Raw genomic sequence first — 19826 nt, forward strand, 5'->3', positions numbered from 1 at the left:
TCATTATTTTAAAGTCGGCAACATCAATAAAAGAAAATAAAAGGTTGATATTTAAGTCTGTGACGGTGTGACCACCTGCGCACGTGTTCTGAGTTCTGACTCGTGAGGTTTGAACATTTGCATGTTTTGAACACATTTTTTAAGTTTTTATTTTATATTTTTTAAGCGCAACTTCTTAAGACCGCTGTTAATCAACGCTATCATTAACAGTTTTTGATGACTATGGATGTGTTTGGTAGAGTTGATAGATTGATTTTCAATATTAGTGGAAATGCTGTGAGAAATATGTTGAGTTTAAAGTTGTGGAATATGCAGTGAGCTATTTGACTAATTAAAAATTGATACTAGCGGAAATGCAGTTGAATTAATGTATTATAATATTAGATTTTATAATTTTTATATCAAATTTTGTTATTAAATTTAATATAATGAATATAAATTTATTAATAAAACTAATAAAGTAATTATTTTTATTAAATATTAAATATAATGATTTTATAATGATTTTTATTTTTATTTTTATTAATCTTACATTTAATTTATTAAATAAAATTAATGTTAACAATAAAATTTAAAAATTATTATAATAATTACTTATGTAAAATCAAATAAATTTGATATCACTATAAATAAATTTGATATTAATATAAATTTATTAATATGTTTAATATAAATATGTAATATTTAAATACGTAAAGGTTTATAAAGGTATGGGTCCCATGCAAAAAGGCATGGGACCCACAGGGAAAAGAATTTTTAAAATAGAAAATAACATAGAGGCGTGTGACCCACGCCTTTATTTCAATCCGCTGATCAAATAAGCTCCCTTATTAGATGCCAGCGGAACCGTTGTGCGCTTGGCAGCGGTTCCGCTGTAGTTTCACAGAGCATTGGCCGTCAATGGCCCGATTAGCGAATTCGTTGTGGCCAACCCCCTGCCAAACAGGCAGTATGACGAGTAGGGGTGATAAAATTATATTGGGTTCGGATGATCGAATTTGTCTGATTCGGATTAAACTAAGTTTGGACATAAGTTATATGTTTGAAATTCGGGTTCAAATATAAAAAAAAAAAAAAAATATTCGATTTACTTGTTTGAACTCTAATTCAGATTAAATTATTATCATATTTACTAGTCTGAATGTAAACTAATCCGAATTTGATCAATTAAATACGTCTAAAATTTAATGAGTTAGGGTATGAACATTTAAATATTTTGTAAACAATTATCGACCTGAGACCTATCCGAATCGATTTGTTGTCACCGCTAGTGATGAGTTGGGCCTTGAGGGTCAAGATCGAAACGGGCCCACATATATTATGAAAGGGCCCAGTTGATGTCAAACATCAAAACGTCTGCACCGTACGTTCACCGTGTTGTTTGAAGCTCGAGCAACTAACGAGTCGCAAGAAATGGTCCAAAATTGGCTTCTTTTTAAAACTGTGACGTGGCTTAAACGGCTTCGAGAAGATTTTGATGGCTACAATGCATAAGAGAGAGAGACCGTCTTTGGATTAAACGCGTACGTAAATTCTGTGTGAGAGAGAGAAACAGCGTGCGTTTGGTAGAAAAGAAAAGGAAAGACAGGGAGAAAGTGTGTGGAATCTTCAACCAGGGCCAGGGGACCAGGAATCCTAGAGCCTTTCCTTTTTTGTGAAGGGGCTTTTTAATTCTGTGTTCCCTTCCCTTCCCATCATCCATATCCAATTCCTCCTCCTCTTCCTTTGCTTTTCGGATTTCATTCTCCAACAAAATACTGATCCTTCCAATTCCTTCCTCTTTTCACAAATCATCAACGATTGAAGGTAAGTTTCTTTCTATTTTATAATAATTCGATTATAATTTTGATGAATCGCGTCAGATCATGCGCTAGGTATCCTTATAAGGGCCTTGTTTTATGGATCTGGTGGTTATCTTTTCATTTTTGCTGTCTTATACCGATTGTTGAAATTTTACAGCTAAGGATTTGATTCATTGAAAGGGAGAAATGGCGGAAGAGCACCGACAACAGGCACCGAAACTATGCGCCAACAACTGCGGCTTCTTTGGGAACCCAGCGACGGAAAACCTCTGTTCTAAATGCTGTCGCGATATCCAGCTAAAGGAGCAACAATCTTCCAACGCCAAGCTCGCCTTTAATCAAACCTTCGTCTCCGCTTCAACCTCAACATCGCCTGCCTCCGAACCAGCCGTTGATCCGCCTCAAGTTGCTGTGAACCAGACGGTGTCGGTGGTGGTGAAGGAGAATGGGGCGGCTGCGACGAAGCGGGCGAACCGATGCACAACGTGCCGGCGGCGGGTGGGACTGACGGGGTTCAAGTGCAGGTGCGAGATGGTCTTCTGTGGGACCCACAGGTACCCGGAGCAGCACGCCTGCGACTTCGACTTCAAGGGCATGGGACGGGAACAGATTGCACAAGCGAATCCCCTAATCAAGGCCGAGAAGCTTGAAAAGATATGATAAATTGGTAATGTGTGCTTGATCTGAAATTAAAGAGAGCTCGTGTTTCTTTCTGAATTGTGTATTAAAGTGAAGTCAATTCGATGGGAAGGCCCGTCCGTCCGTCCGGCCGATAGTGCGGCCTTCAGGAGGTAGGTTGGGGGTTTGGTGGGTGTATTGTTAAATTTGTTATGTAATGTAATGAATTCTATGGTATTCAATGTCGATGGTTTCAATTATGTTTTATCATATTTGATTATATTATTATTATGGTAGTATAATTTTAGGATATGATTCCAGATTAAATTAATAACCATGGTTGATCTGCGAATTCTGCTAGTTGTTAATAGTCCAGACTATGTAACAAAGGATTATCCTTACCAACATCAAGGTATTAACGGTGAAATAGAAACAAAGACAAAGTGGACATGTCACCTATTCTTAAGTGTCAAAGGGGTGCTCTTTAATTCCAAATTCTTTAATTCGGAATGAATCAAATCTTCCCATGTAGGATTGAAAGTTACCACAGAATTTTGAATGAATCAAATATCCCACGTAGGATTAGAACCTACGACTAGTTAGGTTGTTGATAATTGATTGGACCCTACAACCAATCAGTTAACAATGACAATCAATTAATAGCGACCGCTCTATTACCGAGCATTGTCAATAGCTAACTTGTGTTAGACGATTTTTCATTGAGCATAAATCACCTATTATAATGTATGAGTGTATCTCAATTAATAGTTATATTTTCTATGTTGAACATGAAATCAAATGGAACATGAACATATATAATCAATAGAAGTTCATGTAGCTATACAAAAGGCATATTCAATATGTTCTATAAAAGGCATATTCGAATATGGTATTCTAAAACAAAATGCATATCAAAATCTGGCAGCTCATGTAAGCTTGAAATATGATATTCTTAAACAAAATGTAGATTTTATGCAATACCATATCATTTCGAAAATAGTGTCCACTCCAATCATCAATGGTGTAGGAGACTCAACAACATTGCCCTGTAAACAACAACGACAAATGCAATGTTGCCTCAACAGTGAGAAAAGGTGTCTCAACTAAACCATCAAAAGCCCTATCTCTGTTAGGTTAGGGTTAAATTGACATGTTCATCGTTAATGGTCTCTTCTCCGTCGAATGAGGGTTCTTCATCATCAACCGCTGGTTCGTAATCCATATCGTCTCCATCCGACGTCCGCATTACTCCGGTGAAGGCTCCGTCGAAGATGTTGTCAAACACTTCATCGTCTTGGGGAGTGATGGGTCTGGCGTTGTAAGGGAAGATGGAGAGTGTAGAGAAGAAGGAGAAAGAAGGGAAGGAGGGAAATGAGAAGTGATAGGGCCAGTTGGGAGTGTTATTAAATTGAGGTTTTTTTGAATTTTTGGAGTGTCCTTAGCTAACTCTAGAATGCAACTAGTCCCATCAAAACAAATACAAAAGAATGACATCAACCATTGCGCAAGGGCAAAACAAAGCGAAACCCAAGAGAAAGGATTTCTTGTTCTGGAGCCTTTGAATATATTCTGCATTCCCTTACCTTTCATTGCATGTTATCGATTGATCGAATGGTAATCATTGCAAGTTCCCTAGGTGGCTTGCCCCTGCCACGGTTCAATCCTACAACAAAAAACCATTCTTGATCTACTCAACTGCTCACAGTGTTCACCATCCAACACAAAAATCATCGTCCCCATAACAGTTATCTATTAGCTATTATCATCATATTGATCATATGGAATTTTATCCTTTAGTTTTATATGTATTATTATGTATATATATTTCGTTGCCTAAAGGATCCAAAAGGACATTCGTTTGCTGCCAAAATCACAAATCACTGTCTTGTTCTTCCCAAAGCTGCACCAGCTATGCATAGCCGATTCATTTTTATTCCATTGAATATTAGTGTCGAATTCACCTCCACCGTTGGATTGTACCTCCACATTGTAAGCACTCCTTGTGCAAAACACACTATAAATATCTCTTCCGATATAGTAACTCCGGTGTGTTACGTGGTGGCTGTATATAGCGACACTTGTCACCACTCTGTTTTCCCGGCGAGTTATGAAGCCTCTGTTTATCATTCTGTTACTCATTGCTTTCACCGCATCGTTAACCAGTCGGATCTCAAATCGGGGCTTTTTCGCCCATTTTGACCTCGAAGGAAACATATTGATTCTACCAACTCCAACTCCGCCGGTGTTCAACTCTACGCTTCTGAAGATGGCAGCCGTCGATACAGGCGAGGCGGGTTTGAAACAAGAGATAGAGGACATACTAAAAACCGATAGAGAATTCACTGACGGAGGCGGATACTGGACCTCCGACTCTCCCCGGCGGAGGTTCAGTCAACAAGAAGTAAGAGTAACCTCGTCGAAAGTTATCCCGGAATTTAAGAGGGTTTTGCGCAACTGGGCGGAAAAACAGAGGTATGGAGGGAATATAATGACGGAATTGGTGAAACTAGTGAAGCACCGAATTGACGAACACAACGGGTCGGTGGGTTCGGACTCGAAATACAATTCGTGTGCGGTTGTGGGGAATAGTGGGATTCTGTTGAAGAAAGAGTACGGAAGACTAATCGACAGTCACGAAGTGGTGATTCGAATCAACAATGCGAAAACAGAGAATTTCGAGAGAAACGTTGGATCTAAAACCAGCATTTCATTTGTGAATAGTCATATATTGAATGAATGTTCGACGAAAGAGCGAAGAGGGTGTTACTGCCAACCATACGCAGAGAATGTGCCGACGGTGATGTATATATGTCAACCTCTGCATCTCTTGGCCTATACACAGTGTAATTGGACTCGCAATGCGCCAACGATTGTCACCGACGGGAGGTTTGACGTGTTAAGTTCACGAATCGTCAAGTATTATTCATTGAAACGGTTTGTTGAGGAGGAAGGGAAGAGGGCGGAGGAATGGGCGGCGGCCCATGATAATGAGTTCTTCCATTACTCGTCTGGAATGCAAGCCGTGTTGCTGGCCCTGGGTGTTTGTGAGAAAGCGAGCTTGTTTGGGTTCGGGAAATGGGTTTCTGCTAAGCATCATTATCATAGTGAACAGAGGACTGAGATTCGATCGCATGATTATGAGGCAGAGTATGCGTTTTATGGAGATTTGGTGAACAATACGTGGGGAGTACCGTTCATTACAGGGGAGTTCAAGTTTCCTCCGGTGGTGATTTATCAATGAATTTTGACTGATTTTGGACCCCCTTTTTTGGCGATGTTACTTGATGTTTTTGTGGAACGGAGTCGTTTCATTCTTGTCATAAAGTGTAATCAATACAAGAAAGAGTAAACGGAACATGTCATTGAATTATCCAACATGTTTTTGATGTTTTGGTTATTGATAAGTTCAAATCAACAAATTCAATTACAATAAATAAAATTGAAACCAAGATCGGAATTACTCTGATCGCGTTAAAAACTGACTTCAGTCTTGATGACGTATGAGATGGTAGGATTGAAGTTATCCTCAGAACCTCCGCTGATGAGGGTGATCTGCACAAGAGAATACATAAGCTAAGGAGGACCCGAATGTGTGCTCGAGGACCTATCCAACGTTCAAGTCAATAACTATAAATGAGAGTGCGGTGATCATAGCTCTCTTAAACAGTTCATGAGTTAAAGATAATGCAGAAATGCAAAAGTTAGAGCCTTTTACCTGTAGTGTGGTGGCGGTCCCTTTCTAGTTTTGTGTAACCTTACCATATAATATGGCAACCGTAACCCTTTAGTCTGATAAAAAAAAAAAAAAAAAAAACCGTAACCCTTTAGTGAAATGGCAAAGCAAACACGTCTTTTAATATTTCATTCTTCCAGTCTTGGGAGGCAAGAGTCTTGAATACAAAATTTGCATCTGCAGCGAACTGTAGGTGTTAAAATCTAATTAAGACGGCTACACAAGAGTGTATTTATTTGTGCCTGATAAAATATGTATACATACACAGCAGTGGCTGTTTGCATTCAAGAAAAGAACAAAAGCTATCATATATCATCCACATCATACAGCTTTACAATACCCGGCAAGCATCTATCCCCCATCTCTTCAAACAACAAGGACCACCATCCCCCAATCATTTACAAAACTTACACCAACTTCTTCTACACCCTCACATCATCTCCACAGAAACAGGCCTCAGGACAAAACAAGCCAAGGGAGGAACAAAAACTAACCTAGGAGACCTTTCTTTGCTGTTTTCATTCCTCTAATCCATCACCACACCCTTCTTTTCATATTTCACTCCCACCAAGAACCTTATGCTCACCTGCAATTTCCAAAAACATGATTGTTCAGACTACAAGAGCCAGCCCCTTCTGTAATCAAAGAAACTGCACTTCTTTCTCAACGTATCATATTTGTACCTGTTTTGGGTCATAGGTAGCGTACTCACTGTATTCAAGAGGACTGTCTTTGTGACCTGATGGAACCAAACGGCCACAAGGAACCTTGATGTCGTCTCTCCAAACAGTGTGTTGTGATTCGTCAGTTGTCTTTCTTCCCCATCCCTTCACGCCAATCTTTTTCTCAGCCAATGTCTTAGTATCCTGTGATGCCATCAAAAACTGCAATTAGTTTCTGGGTACCATGTATGTGGAGCAACCATTCTAACTTGGCATCCACGACTAACATACCATCTCAGGCGGGCTGTCAACCTCGATAATGTTATCGCCAATAGATACAACAGCCAACACCAAGAAACCCTCGAGTCTATCTACAGCTGTAAAACCATATCGGGCAGCCTCAGCAGCAGCATCAAAACAAACAACTGCCCGGCCAAACTGCAAAGGCCCGATGTTATAAACAAGGAAATTAAACTTATTAATCATTCCTACAAAATGAAAAATTGTGATCCTTTCATACCATATAACCTGGAACTGGAAGAGGATAGATAGCTGGAAAGAATCCTTTATGCAAGTGCCTCAAAAGACATGCGCTGCGAGTTCCTGATACGCAGCATCAAATAAATACATCATCAAATAGAAGGGCCACCAGTGAGCACCAAGAAAAAGAAAATTCATCATAGTAGTACTACGATCAAGTCTTACCACACCACAAGAGAAACTTGTTGGGCAACTTCTCAATTTCATCCAGTGAATGACATGCACTTGGTTCAACCGCAAAGATCTTATCGACAGAAATCCCATATTTCTGTACCAAAATCAAGTTCGGTATAATGAATACCAGAGTTGAGAGGGAATTTGGAAGAAAAAAAATGGCAGGCGGTGAAGAGGTGCTCTCACAATGTCTCCAACTTTAACGGGTTCGTAAGTCTTCTCGAGGTAATCAAGGATCATATTGTAGTCATCAGATTTCTTTTCCAGCACAGAGATTGAGCAACCCAATTTATTGTAGCGATCAGATAAGGGATCATCAAAGGTAGACCCACTCATGTCTCCAATAAGATGTGAAGCCACAGTTATGTCTCGAACCGTCTCCAATGCAGCTGCAGCCTATAATTTAGGAAAAAGATGGAGTGTCAAATAAGCAGAGACATAAGAAATTAACAAAAGCACCCACAGGTATACAATGACCTACATGATCTCCAAGATCTTGGTAGTCCCGAAAAAGATAAGGCCTAGCAGAGGGCATTAGTGTGAACCATCGTTTCTAAAATCTGTCCAAACAGCCTCCACTTTCTGACCTGTCTCTTTCATCGATTTCACTTTTATAACGAACTTGATGAGAGCCTCCTCACCTGATGCATCAATCTGTATTTTATTCATATACTTAGGAGGGTGATATCTAGTGGTGAGCGGATAGTATTTCTTACATCTATTCAGGTGGACATCAGTAAGCATTCCTATTGGCAGGTCCAGGGAGTCCAATCCCATCTGAGTCAGAGCGTCTCTGTATCAAAATACAAGGCTTTTAACACTCCCTATTTACGGCAACAGAAGCAAAAGCAGGCGAACCATAGAGAACCCTTACCTGTAAATCTCTCGACTGCACAAAACTTTAATAAAATTTGCAATCATGGGTTCAAGTTTGCAGTGTGCAGCTGCAACTCCTAGCTGCCGGGGACTAAGGCCCCCATGTCTCACTTCAACTCCATCATCCTGCGGCAAAGATAAAACCAATTGAAATTTAAGTTTACATAAACCAACTTAAAACTGCCAGATTGATAAAACTTCCACATTGCCTTCTACTTCAGTTTTTCCTTCAATATATTTTGCCACGCAGATTTATCACTCAATAATATCATCCCAATCAAGAGGAAATATCCTCATCGATTGGAAGGGAAGAGAATGTACCATGTCGATGGGATAAAACTTTAGTGGCTTCTTTTGAAACTTCTTTTCCCTTTCCCATGCTTCAAACTCATTACCAGTTATCACCACAAAGAGCCTCACAAACTCCTGTACAGCATTGTTTGTGTTCTCACACTCGTCAAGCCTCTCCTCTGTCTTTAAATCATCTCCTACTCTTCCTTTCTTATAATACAGATGCAAGTGATTATCTGGTACTTTAATCAGTTGCATGATACAATAGCTGCACAGTATCCACCAATCAGTACAAAACCACATAAACAATAGTTTGAAACCAGTAAGCACAGGGTATTGTATGCCTTACTCATTTAGTCCTCGCCCTCTATCACAAATGGCAAAGGCACAATTGTACAATATCCCATCTTTCTCGAATATCTGCCCACCTTACTCCTGCAATTTGGTATCCTTGTGGACTCCTCGCTTACCAAATAGCTTGAGCTGTGTAGAAAGATCAAGCAATCAGGCCAATGCCAGAACATCATGTTTGCATATCATACTGACAACAGTGAGAGATGCTATACCTCTGCTGAGGGGGATTCGATGACAGCAACTTTAAGTTCAGCAGCAACTTCATAATCTTCCAGAGGCTGCGCCTCTTGTTTCTCAATGCTGTCATACAGCCAAGCTTCGCTCACCACTGGTATGTCCCTCTCCCTACATAGGAAAGCTTGAAATTTAAGGTTACGTCGTCTTAAACACATGCTAGATAGCTATTGCTCATCATAGAGAGTAACTTCCAGAGCTGCTTTGTCTTGTTGAATAATTAGTTTAGTCATTATAGGAGAGGCACCGCTGCAAGCATTTAAAACCAATATTTTTCCAACAAATTCTCAAAAGCCAAAAAATGCTAAATTTCACTGCCTAAAAGACCATTTAACTCACAGAGCTTCTACAAGCTTGACAGAGCCACCCCGGTCTCTCTCATTAGGTGATACAACAAGACAAGTTACTCCTGCAAGGTAGTTACAACATCAACTTCCCAAGAATAGTGAGGGGGAAGAACAACTCTGCTCCGAGTTGAAAAGGAAGAGTTTAATTACCAGCAACTGAATTGGACACCTTCCCTCCATGTTTTTCAATCTTTGTTCGCCAGTATTGCTAAGTAGATCACCAACAGTCTCAGGCATAAACAACTTAATTCACGTACAGAGACATTTTATGAATTTCACTAATTAAAAGTGATATATACATGTGTTCGAGAAAGACGGCCTGACAATGTGATCACCATTCCAGTGAAAGGCTTGGCTGCTGTTGCTGATTCCAGACGAGGCCTGCAACTTGGATCCTGATATTTCTTTACCAACTGTACACCACAGAGCGGGTGCTCAACAAGATGCATATATAATTGCAAAGATTTTGGGCATAAAATTAATTGCATTATGAGTATGTCTGAGACTGAAGAGTACATCGAAACTGAAGATTTTAGGACAGATTCTGGCAGCTTTATAGGCTCCTCTTTTCTTGGTGGCGTTCTAGTACTGAATGTGCAAGTAGACCACTCACTATAAGACCCTTTGCAAAAATATCGTCTACCATCAAATTGCAACTTGCTGCCACAAACTGGGCATTTCTCTAGTGCCCCAAAAAATAGCAAATCCTGGCTACAAAAGCACAAGCACATAGCACCAGTAACTAAAAGCACAAGCACACAAGCAGTCCAGTGCAGTTCATTGATACTTTTAAAGCAACAGACTGCTCATAATCAACTAACTTGGAATTCAATAATCTATTATTTAAAAACATTTTTGAAAATTCAAATTATAATATACGGTTAGAGAATCAGCAGCAATAAAGTAAGCAAATTTTGTGAGCTATTTTAGCGCTTGCTTTTAAAACATAATCAAATGGAGTTCAACTGACGTTTTGAAGGCAATTTCATCTTCATTCCCAGATGGATCTTGGTCATTAGCTTCAAGAATTTCTCTCATTTGCTCAACTGACAAGTTTTCCCTAACAGCTTTACAAAATTCTTGGAACTCTGCATCAATGTCCATAGTAGACTTCCCCTTCGGATTCCTGTTTTCATTGTCCTGCTTAGCCTTCTTTGGAGAGTGCTCTGCTCCTTGGGATTTGTTCTCTGCCTTCTGCTTCCTTGTCATTATCTTCTCTTCATCCTCTGATTGACGTGCTTGAGACCTTGTCTCATGAACCTTCAAATTTCCAATACACTCCTAATTAATTCACTGCGTGCTTTTAACAAACACATACAGTACAATGAATAGTTGAATTACCATTTAACAAGCAAATACTGTAACAAACAACTCCAACACCTAAGCCTTTCTCTTGTACTCAAATACTTGCAAGAAAGGAAAAAAAACAACAAAAACCCACAAAAAATAAAACCATAACCGAAAGGAAAATTAACGTAAAACAAACCTTCATCTTGTTTTCTGTTCTTTGTTTCTTCGTACAAGACCAGAGAAAAACTACGAACTTCCAACAAACAAACTGAATCAAAGGGTCGAAAATCAATGCCTTGGTAATTGGTATCCTTGAGGACTACATAGTATAATGCCACGTTGAATGCTCTCCTGGGAAGGTGCTTCGCTCCTGTGTCGAACCCATGACATAACATGTGTTATTGGGTCTATCTGGGTAAGCCACGTCAACATATACGCAGTCTTCGTTTCCTAAACCCGCGACAAGTGGTGATCTAACACTATAATGCCTCTCTTTTGGTCTTTCATTCTCTGACTCTGCTTGAATTGATTCTGAATTCTTCTTTAAAAGTTCCATTCTCTCTTTCTGCAACTTGTCAAGCTCTAAGCTCCCCAGACTAACACATGGCAACTCGCAAGACAGTGCTTGTAATTTACAGCACCGCAGGGAGTTTTTGATGATGAGTTTTTCAGAAATTCAATCGTGAAAATCTTTGGAATCCGTCGCCGATAATGTGGATCCAATTTTATAGGGTTTTCGGCGCCACGTGTCTTATTCGAATTGTTTGTGGGTGGTGACACCTGGTTCACTTGGGTCAAATTTTGGGCTTTAGGGCATTGAGTTGGGCTCTATGATTGGGCTTTAGTTGTCCACGGAGAGAAAGAAGGTAGCATTGTATTGGGCCGCTGAGATGCTTAAGGTTTAAGGCCCATCTGCTACACTTATCAGTAGCTCGTGTTCGTCCGAAAAAAAAGACCCTTCTTCTATTCCTTTTTTTTTTTTTTTAATTGATATTCTAACTGGATTAGTAGTTCTTGTTGCAAAATTGAATCCAATTTCGGCAAATATCAAATAAATATGAGGATAATCCCAAATTAGAGATGGCGGTATTAAGACTTGTAACAAGTCCCACAACAGTTTGTTGCAAGCCAATGCGGTTTATAAGTGTGAGTTCAACTTCAAATACTTGAGACGCCTTTTGAGTGATAAAACCACATAGGATTTAGGCACAGAGCGTGAATAATACATCAAGTGTATTGGATCCAAACCTCTCTCACCTACTTCTCATTCATCTCAATTTCTTCAAATTATAACATAGTATGAGAGTATAGACTCGATCTTAATGACCTCCAGTATAGCCCACTTGTTGGGTCATAAATAACCGAGCCTACAAGTGTGAGGAGTGTTAAGACTTGTAAAAAAATCTCACACCAGTTTGGTGGGTCAAGGCTTGTAGAAACTCTCATATCGGTTTGATATAAGCTAACAATGTGGTTTATAAGTGTGATCTCAACCTCAAACACTTGAGGTTAAGGTGCATTTTGAAAGACAAAACCACGTGAGTCTTGGGACTAGAGCGTGGACTATACCTCAAGTGAATTGGGACAAAATCTCCCTCACCTCCGTCTTCTCATTTAGCGTGTGAAATAAGTGCATATTATTTGTACTTGTATGTGAACCAAACCCCAAATCATCATAAACCCTATAATAAGAATGACCAAAGAAATTAAATACATATACAAGTCTTCGCCGCATAACATGAGGCAGTTGAATCAACCACCCCAAGTAAGCAAAAAAGTGGACGGCATTCTTTTCCTCGACAAAGCATGGTGGCTGTCCCAACTTTTTTAGTTGGTCAAGCCAACTCAAGAGGAACCATTTTCACACACACGAAGGCTCAGCCTCAAGAGTAGTACTCATGATTCTCCCAAGTCTTCTTGGTAGGAAGAAAAAAAGCAGAGGCTCATTGTGCACAATTTCCTTTCCACACGCACAAGGCATAGGCAAGGGCAAACCACCCTTTTTAAGTGGAGGTTCTCTTTTTCTATTTGTTTTAAGTCAATGATTCAACAGTGCCTATCTATGAAAGATTCAACTTTTTAGCTATTAATTAATACCAAATCATTCTTATGATTAGTGTACGTATAAATGCATGATTAATTTTGAAGAGCCTCCAAGCTAGACTACTCTCTATTTCTCTAACTTCCATAACTTACCTTTGAAAAAAGGGTCCAACTTTACATGTTATTTTTCTGTATTTGATGCCGTGATCGATGCTTATATAATCATTACCATATGCTTTTAACCACCAACTGATTAATATCAATATTAAAAAAATTTGACTCATATCAATTACATAAACATATATCTTCTTTTTTTTATAAGCAATAAACATATATCTTATCTTATGTGCTCAATTGCTGACATACACGTGTGCGTGTCATAAGGTGCCAACCATTAGGATGATAATCTAGTGGTGATCTAATCTCTCTAGGATCAAACGGTATAGATTCTGAAGGTATTTAGTTCGATTCTACTTGGAGGCATACCCTTGTGCATGACCATGTACTGGGTTTTGGCCAAACTTATTCTATCGTAATGTAAGAAACTTCTATAAGCACAGGCTTGACGATTCGAATTTAGATCCATATCAAATGTATAAGGGTAAGCTTATAATGTCGCTCTCACTTACTAGAAAGAAAAGTGTCATAATGTGGTTGGAATATTCTTTGGTCTTTGATTAGGTGAGAAACTTCAATGAGAACATGGGTCTAACGACCCGAGTTTAGATCCATATAGATCGTTCAAGTTACCAAAAACAAATGTGTCATAATGTGCTTAGAATTCTTCGGTCTTCAATCTCAACATTCAACGTTTCTTGTTGAATTAAAATTTTCAATCTAGGGTTTCTGAGTAATATTTCCTTAGTCTTCATAATTAAATTTTCAAATTCATTTGCCAACACTTCTCATCCCTCATTCCGGATTTTTTTTATATAAAAAAAAAAGAAGCAGCATTCATACCTAAATTTATAGAGATCAAAATGAAGGAAGAAACAAAGTAGATTTAATTGACGCAACAACAATTAATACATGACAGATCATGAATCCAGATAACCAGTTTAGTAATGAAGCGGACGAATTTTCTCCATTGGAGTATATAACAACAAAGCTAGCCAACATGAAAAAACCAGCTCTAACTTTCTCTAACTTAAAAGAAAATTCATCTACTTCACCCCTTCAAGGCAATCATGCATATATATCTTATTTCCCTCACAGACTACGTAAACTGCTCATCATCCATCAAGTGCTCTGTAACAAACCGTTCCCTCCGTGCGCCCACCTCTTGCATGATTTTGTCGGAGAGAATTTTTTGATAACGAGCACAAGCTTAGACAAGCTTATATATATATATATATATATAGATGTTAGAATATATATCTCTAACAAGCAATCTCATCGTCAGATCCAGTGATGCATTCCTTGTCCTCTTGATCAAACCCTTCAAGGGAAGGGTGTGGGGAATGGCCTTTACCAAAAGACCTAACGTGATCCTTGAGAGACCTTTTGTGTTTGAAATCTGAACCACAGGTGCAATACCAGAACTTTCCGCAGTTCTTTTCATGGGTTCTCCAATCACCTTTAACAGCGAAGGATTTCGTGCATTTCCTGCACATGAAAGGCTTTGCGCCGTGCTTTCTCTTGAAGTGAGTTTGGAGTGTTCGGAAGTCCTTCAATGGCTTGGCGCGAGGATGGTTGATGTTGTTCTTGCAACCTTGAGCACAGCAGTAGCATGGCAGCCTCAACATTGCTGCTGGTTGTGTTCCTTTTAGTGAGTCTGGCCCCTTTCTGTACTCCGATCCATGCCCCCACATATGCATCTGTATATTAACATAGGTTGCTTCCATTTTTAAAACCAAAATGATGTCATAGACCAAATTTGTTTATAATTGGCCAAAAAGTGAAAAGTTCATCTGTTGAGAGTTGAGGAATTCCGAATCATTAATGAGAGGATTATTGTACTCTATTTAATTTATCTTCTTCTTTTTTTATAACTACGAACTATGAGCCTTTGGTCCATATAAACCCTAGATATTTGGATTTCCCCACTCTCCTAAAATACATGATAAGTCGCAGGGTATGGAGAGTTGAACTCAGGTTCCCTACCTAAAAGGATTCATCCCTAACCAATTCGGTCATCACTGGTTGGTCGAGTTTGATTTTGATTAACATGTAAACCTACTCTCTAAAAAGCGAATGCTTGGCTTCTCCCTTTAACGTGCACATAAGTACTCTTCTATATATGAAAAGGTTGGGATCATTAACTAATACAAAGTTTAGAGTATCCTAGGCAATAATACTCTTCTTTACATTATTTAATAAAAGCTGAAAGGATTAAAGTGAAGTTTCATCTATCGATATGGTGTGTAATTTCTTCGGATTTGACATATGTTTATACTTTCAGGCTTCTGATACTAGTAATTATCTAAAAAAGCTCAGAATTTCTCGATGACTGAAATTAAAAGTGAAAACCTAATAAAGACTTATATAACTGGCGATCGATCGATGATGGTGAAAGTAAACTAATTACCTGCATGTTATTGTACCTATTGAAGGTCTTGCTGCATATGGAGCAAGCAAACTGCATCGGACCGACAAGGATCTGAGCCGGAGATGGGATCCAAAACCTACTCTCTGTGTTGAAATTGAAGCTTTTCTTCACATCTACTTCTTCTTCCTTCAACTTGTAAACTTTACTCTCATCAGCCTCAGATGTAGAATTCTCAGTATTATTATGCAATCCAATGTGCAAGGCCACTGTCACTTTCTCCACTTTACCTTCTTTGATTCCATTACTCTCCCCCTTTTGCAGTAATCCCATAATAACTTCCTCCTCCTTCACCGGCTTTCGCTCCGTAAATCTGCTTAAAAGAGGCAAACATTGAATAGTACTCTCTTCTTGTTGTTGGTAAAGCTGATGAACATGTTGAGTAGGAGGGGAGGATGATTGTATTGGCTTGAGCCACTCAATGAAATTTGGGGGTTCTACTACATGGTGGTTGTGATAGTGGTTCCTCATCAAACCCATCCTTTGATGAGGGGGGTGGTGGTGGGGATCCTATTGAATCCTCTATCTCATATATGGTTTATCTGTAGACTTTTTATGCATGTGGGAAAGCTTTGCACTTAAGGTTGATTTTTTGAAAGGTGGTTTAGTTTGTCTTTTAGAGACTTTTTTTTTTTTGCATTTTATTTTTTTTTTTACTTTCTTTCTTTTCAACCTTTGGCCTTTCGTTTGGTGTAGATTTGAGATTAGTGGTGGGGTTAAAGAAAAAGACATGCAAATTTGGGAGGTTATTAAGAGAATCCTAGAACAGTCTCTATTTGCTTAATTACTTTTTCAAGTTGGGCCTAAGGTTCAGCGTTGTCGTGGCCAAAAACTGAACCGACTCATTTGATCATCTGATCCCATGATTTTTCTGCTCTAACTCACCCATCCTATGATTATAGTCACCATAGCTTGTTGTCGACTCTAACCCCGACCAGCCAAACACGATCTATGTACCTCGCACGTAGAAACAAAAAGAACCTGATACAACGTCGCCTGCTTTAGGACGATGTTCTCTCAAGCCAATCACCTTATGTCACATTTTCTGACACACGCGGTCTGCTTTGGTACAGTTTTCTCTCCAGCCAATCACATTATGCCACGTCTCCTAACACACGTCGACTGCCCAAAACCACCTTCGCATGACTGACCTGCAGCCTGTATCGACATGGCTTACGTCACTTTTTGGCCGCCCAAGACTCCACTATATAAATACCCTCTCCATTCTTTGGAGGAGAGCATGGAGTATTTCACTCTCTCAAACATGCTATCCACTTTCAGCCTTCCCTCACCCAACCTTTAACCAAATTCCCTGCATTCCATCTCACAACTTGCATCTTACTTGCTTAAATCACCTTGCCTAAGTTTACGTTCGATTAATTACTAACTTGATCGTCAGAGTTTCTTTGGCAGACACTCCTTTGGTGACCAAGTATTTTCATCCTCAATCCTCCTTTGTTTCTCAAGATTGACTGTAGGTGGCTCACAACAAATTTTGTTAACTATTCACCCATTGTAGAGATTCGGACATCTACAAGCACACGGTTATAAAGGTATTGTTCCTAGCGAAAATCGAACTTAAGATCTCCGATTTCATACGACTTGACCCAGAGAGATTCATCAATTAAGTTATCACCCAAGTGATTAGTTAATTACTCATATGACATATATATACTCGTATATGTATTATCATGGAATTTGACCCAATTGCACCAATTTATGATACAATAAATTTGACGTTGAGGAGCTTTGTGCTTCTGTTGGTAGAAGGAAAAGGAGACTCACAGAATTTGGTCAATACCTGAAAGGTTAGAGGAAAACAATATAAAACAGAAACAAAGATTTTCATAGTGGACTTGCAAATTAAGAATGCCATAAAATTAATTAAATTATGGATGGTGTAGTTACACTTCCATATATATATGTGCTATCATTACAAGGGCTACGGTGACCTATTCATGAAATCTACAATTGTTAATTTCAATAAAAGCAGCTGAAAAACTTCCTTTCTGCTTAATTATAAAATTATTTTGTTGGAATGATTAAAATATATGAAGTTGCATTTAATATTCATTTTGGAATAAATATTTGTCAATCGTAATTATTATGACTACTTAATATTTAAACATGTAGTGCTTACTACCTGCCACGTATATTTTATACGTACAATATATGAAGTTGCATTTAATATTCATTTTGGAATAAATATTTGTCAATCGTAATTATTATGACTACTTAACATTTAAACATGTAGTGCTTACTACCTGCCACGTATATTGTATGGATTCAAAACATCCTTCGATTCTGCTAACAATACATTTATGGTTATGCGTTGCATTTTGACCTAACTTATAATATCGATCGTCATGTGAAAAATTTATGTGCACATGGGCTGATGGCTCAAGTTTTTTTTAAAAAGAGTTTAAACGCAACACTTCATTCTATAATAACAAACGTTACACTCAGTGTCACATTAGCAACCTAAGTATTTACAAATCCTAGAAGATGAATTACACAAGCTGAAGAACAAACAAACAAACATCTGACTAATATCGAACAACATCAAAATGTACACGAATAACTCTGTTGAGGGATAAACCTGGAAACACTAATATTGAATTATATAGTTACACACAAGTGAAACATGATATTCCAATTCATCTTCTTTTTTTAATAAATGATGACATTCGACTAAAAATCTATTGCATCAATTCCAGCCATTTGCAACTGCAGCAAACCCGCTAAGTTGGACTTTGCATTTGAATCTGGAAATGAAAAGTGAAATAAAAGTAAATACCGACAAAGATATCGACCACCGGATTTCAGGGCATCATCGATCTCCTCGCTTTTTCTTTTCGACGATATCTCTTTGTATGTAAGGAGGAGGAAGGGTGCTATTTTTTGCAATAGTGTAGCCCAAGTCGTCGAAATTGTGGAATATTCAACTTCCATTGATCAATTGGACTTGACTCGATTTCCTCCTTTCTAATTATATTCCGAAATCAATTTAATTCATATTTTTCTTCGCCTTTTTATCAAGAGGAAACCACAGGAATAGTGGCAAAGCAATAATTAATATTTATTGAAGAGAAGAAAACAGAGGAATTAAAAGTGGTACCTCGACTATATATATGTATAAGTTTGATAGAATATACAGGGGATGGTTGTGACCTGTTGTAAATTTTTTATAACAGATCCATTGTAATCACAAAAAATTTATCTCAATATATATATATATATGTGTGTATAATTTTCCCCTGCAGCTAGCAAGTCAACAGTCAACCAAACTAGCTAGTTAATTAGGCCTGAATTTGTGGCTTAAATTTCTAATCTTACTCCCAATTTTCCAACACATATTTATGTCAGACAAGAATATACAATGTTACAATGATTGTCCACCATTAATGACTTCTTACAGCTACTGAACTAGTCATTACTTTGTTAAGGGATTGGTTTAACAGGTTTGAATTCTATCAGTTTATTAGGTCCAAATCACAAGGACTGGAAGACCCTGCATCTAATATTAGAATTACCTACCACACACACACAAAAAAAAGACATGCATAATTATGGTTTATTTAAAAGTTGTAGGTGATCTAATGAGAGGTAATGCTGACATAATCAAGGGTATATAGTAGATTAGTAGGTGATCATGAATAAAGTAGTATTATTGGCTGGTGCGATGGTGCATCTGTTCCAGTGCACATCTTATAATTTAAAGAAATTGAGAGGGATGAAATTGAGAGGTTTATGTCCAACTCACTTGAAGTATTATTCACATTTTGGGCCTAAGGTTGAGTGGCTTGGTAATGACCCATCCCAGAGGGAGTCTATGAAATTACTATACTAATCTCGACTGTCAAATTTTTTTCAAATTTCTCCAAATACATAAATTAATAAAATAACCACTACAAATGTTCAAAATTCAATATTTGTGGTATCTAAAGAGGGAAAAAAAAACAAAAAAACCTAGCAACACTAACATAACCCTACAAGATCTTAGTATCCATGTCATAATCACGATCATGCCATCGAAAATTGGTCGCCCACAACGAACTCACCGGAAAGTGGGGGAAACAAAGAAATGATGAGCTATAAAGTCCAATAGGGGTAAGTTCCCGACAAGAACTCAGATAACTATGAGGTAGGTACCCGAGTGTGCAATAATTACACAAATGAATCGAACAACGATACACGAATATCGAAATAGTTAACAAAATAAAGAGTGGATTAAATATACTTGAACAAAAAATAACAATCGAAACAACCACTTGAAGTATTATCCACGTTTTGATCCTAAGACCGAGTGGCTTTATC

The 19826-nt window shown here is 38.3% G+C and overlaps 3 protein-coding genes and 1 pseudogene across 3 annotated transcripts; 2 read left to right on the forward strand and 2 right to left on the reverse strand.

The window, feature by feature from the left end:
* The first annotated feature begins 1605 nt into the window (after positions 1–1605).
* On the forward strand, positions 1606–2727 carry LOC119990646 (zinc finger A20 and AN1 domain-containing stress-associated protein 3-like). Its single transcript, XM_038836655.1, has 2 exons — positions 1606–1806; positions 1960–2727. Exon 2 carries the CDS (start codon positions 1989–1991, stop codon positions 2460–2462), a length of 474 nt encoding a protein of 157 aa, XP_038692583.1. The 5' UTR covers positions 1606–1806; positions 1960–1988; the 3' UTR covers positions 2463–2727.
* A 1661-nt stretch (positions 2728–4388) lies between these two features.
* On the forward strand, positions 4389–6111 carry LOC119990772 (beta-1,6-galactosyltransferase GALT29A-like). Its single transcript, XM_038836862.1, has one exon. The coding sequence runs from the start codon at positions 4528–4530 to the stop codon at positions 5659–5661; it is 1134 nt and encodes a 377-aa protein (XP_038692790.1). The 5' UTR covers positions 4389–4527; the 3' UTR covers positions 5662–6111.
* Positions 6112–6341: 230 nt separating this feature from the next.
* LOC119990771 lies at positions 6342–11636 on the reverse strand (annotated as a pseudogene).
* Positions 11637–13945: 2309 nt separating this feature from the next.
* Positions 13946–16044, reverse strand: LOC119991648 (zinc finger protein WIP3-like). The gene is made up of 2 exons (XM_038838028.1): positions 15492–16044; positions 13946–14781 (listed from the first exon to the last, which is right to left on the reverse strand). The coding sequence occupies exons 1-2, from the start codon at positions 15987–15989 to the stop codon at positions 14344–14346; spliced, it is 936 nt and encodes a 311-aa protein (XP_038693956.1). The 5' UTR covers positions 15990–16044; the 3' UTR covers positions 13946–14343.
* Between the last annotated feature and the right edge of the window lie 3782 nt (positions 16045–19826).

This window comes from Tripterygium wilfordii, chromosome 22 (genome assembly GCF_013401445.1).
Source record: "Tripterygium wilfordii isolate XIE 37 chromosome 22, ASM1340144v1, whole genome shotgun sequence".
Lineage (NCBI taxonomy): Eukaryota > Viridiplantae > Streptophyta > Magnoliopsida > Celastrales > Celastraceae > Tripterygium > Tripterygium wilfordii.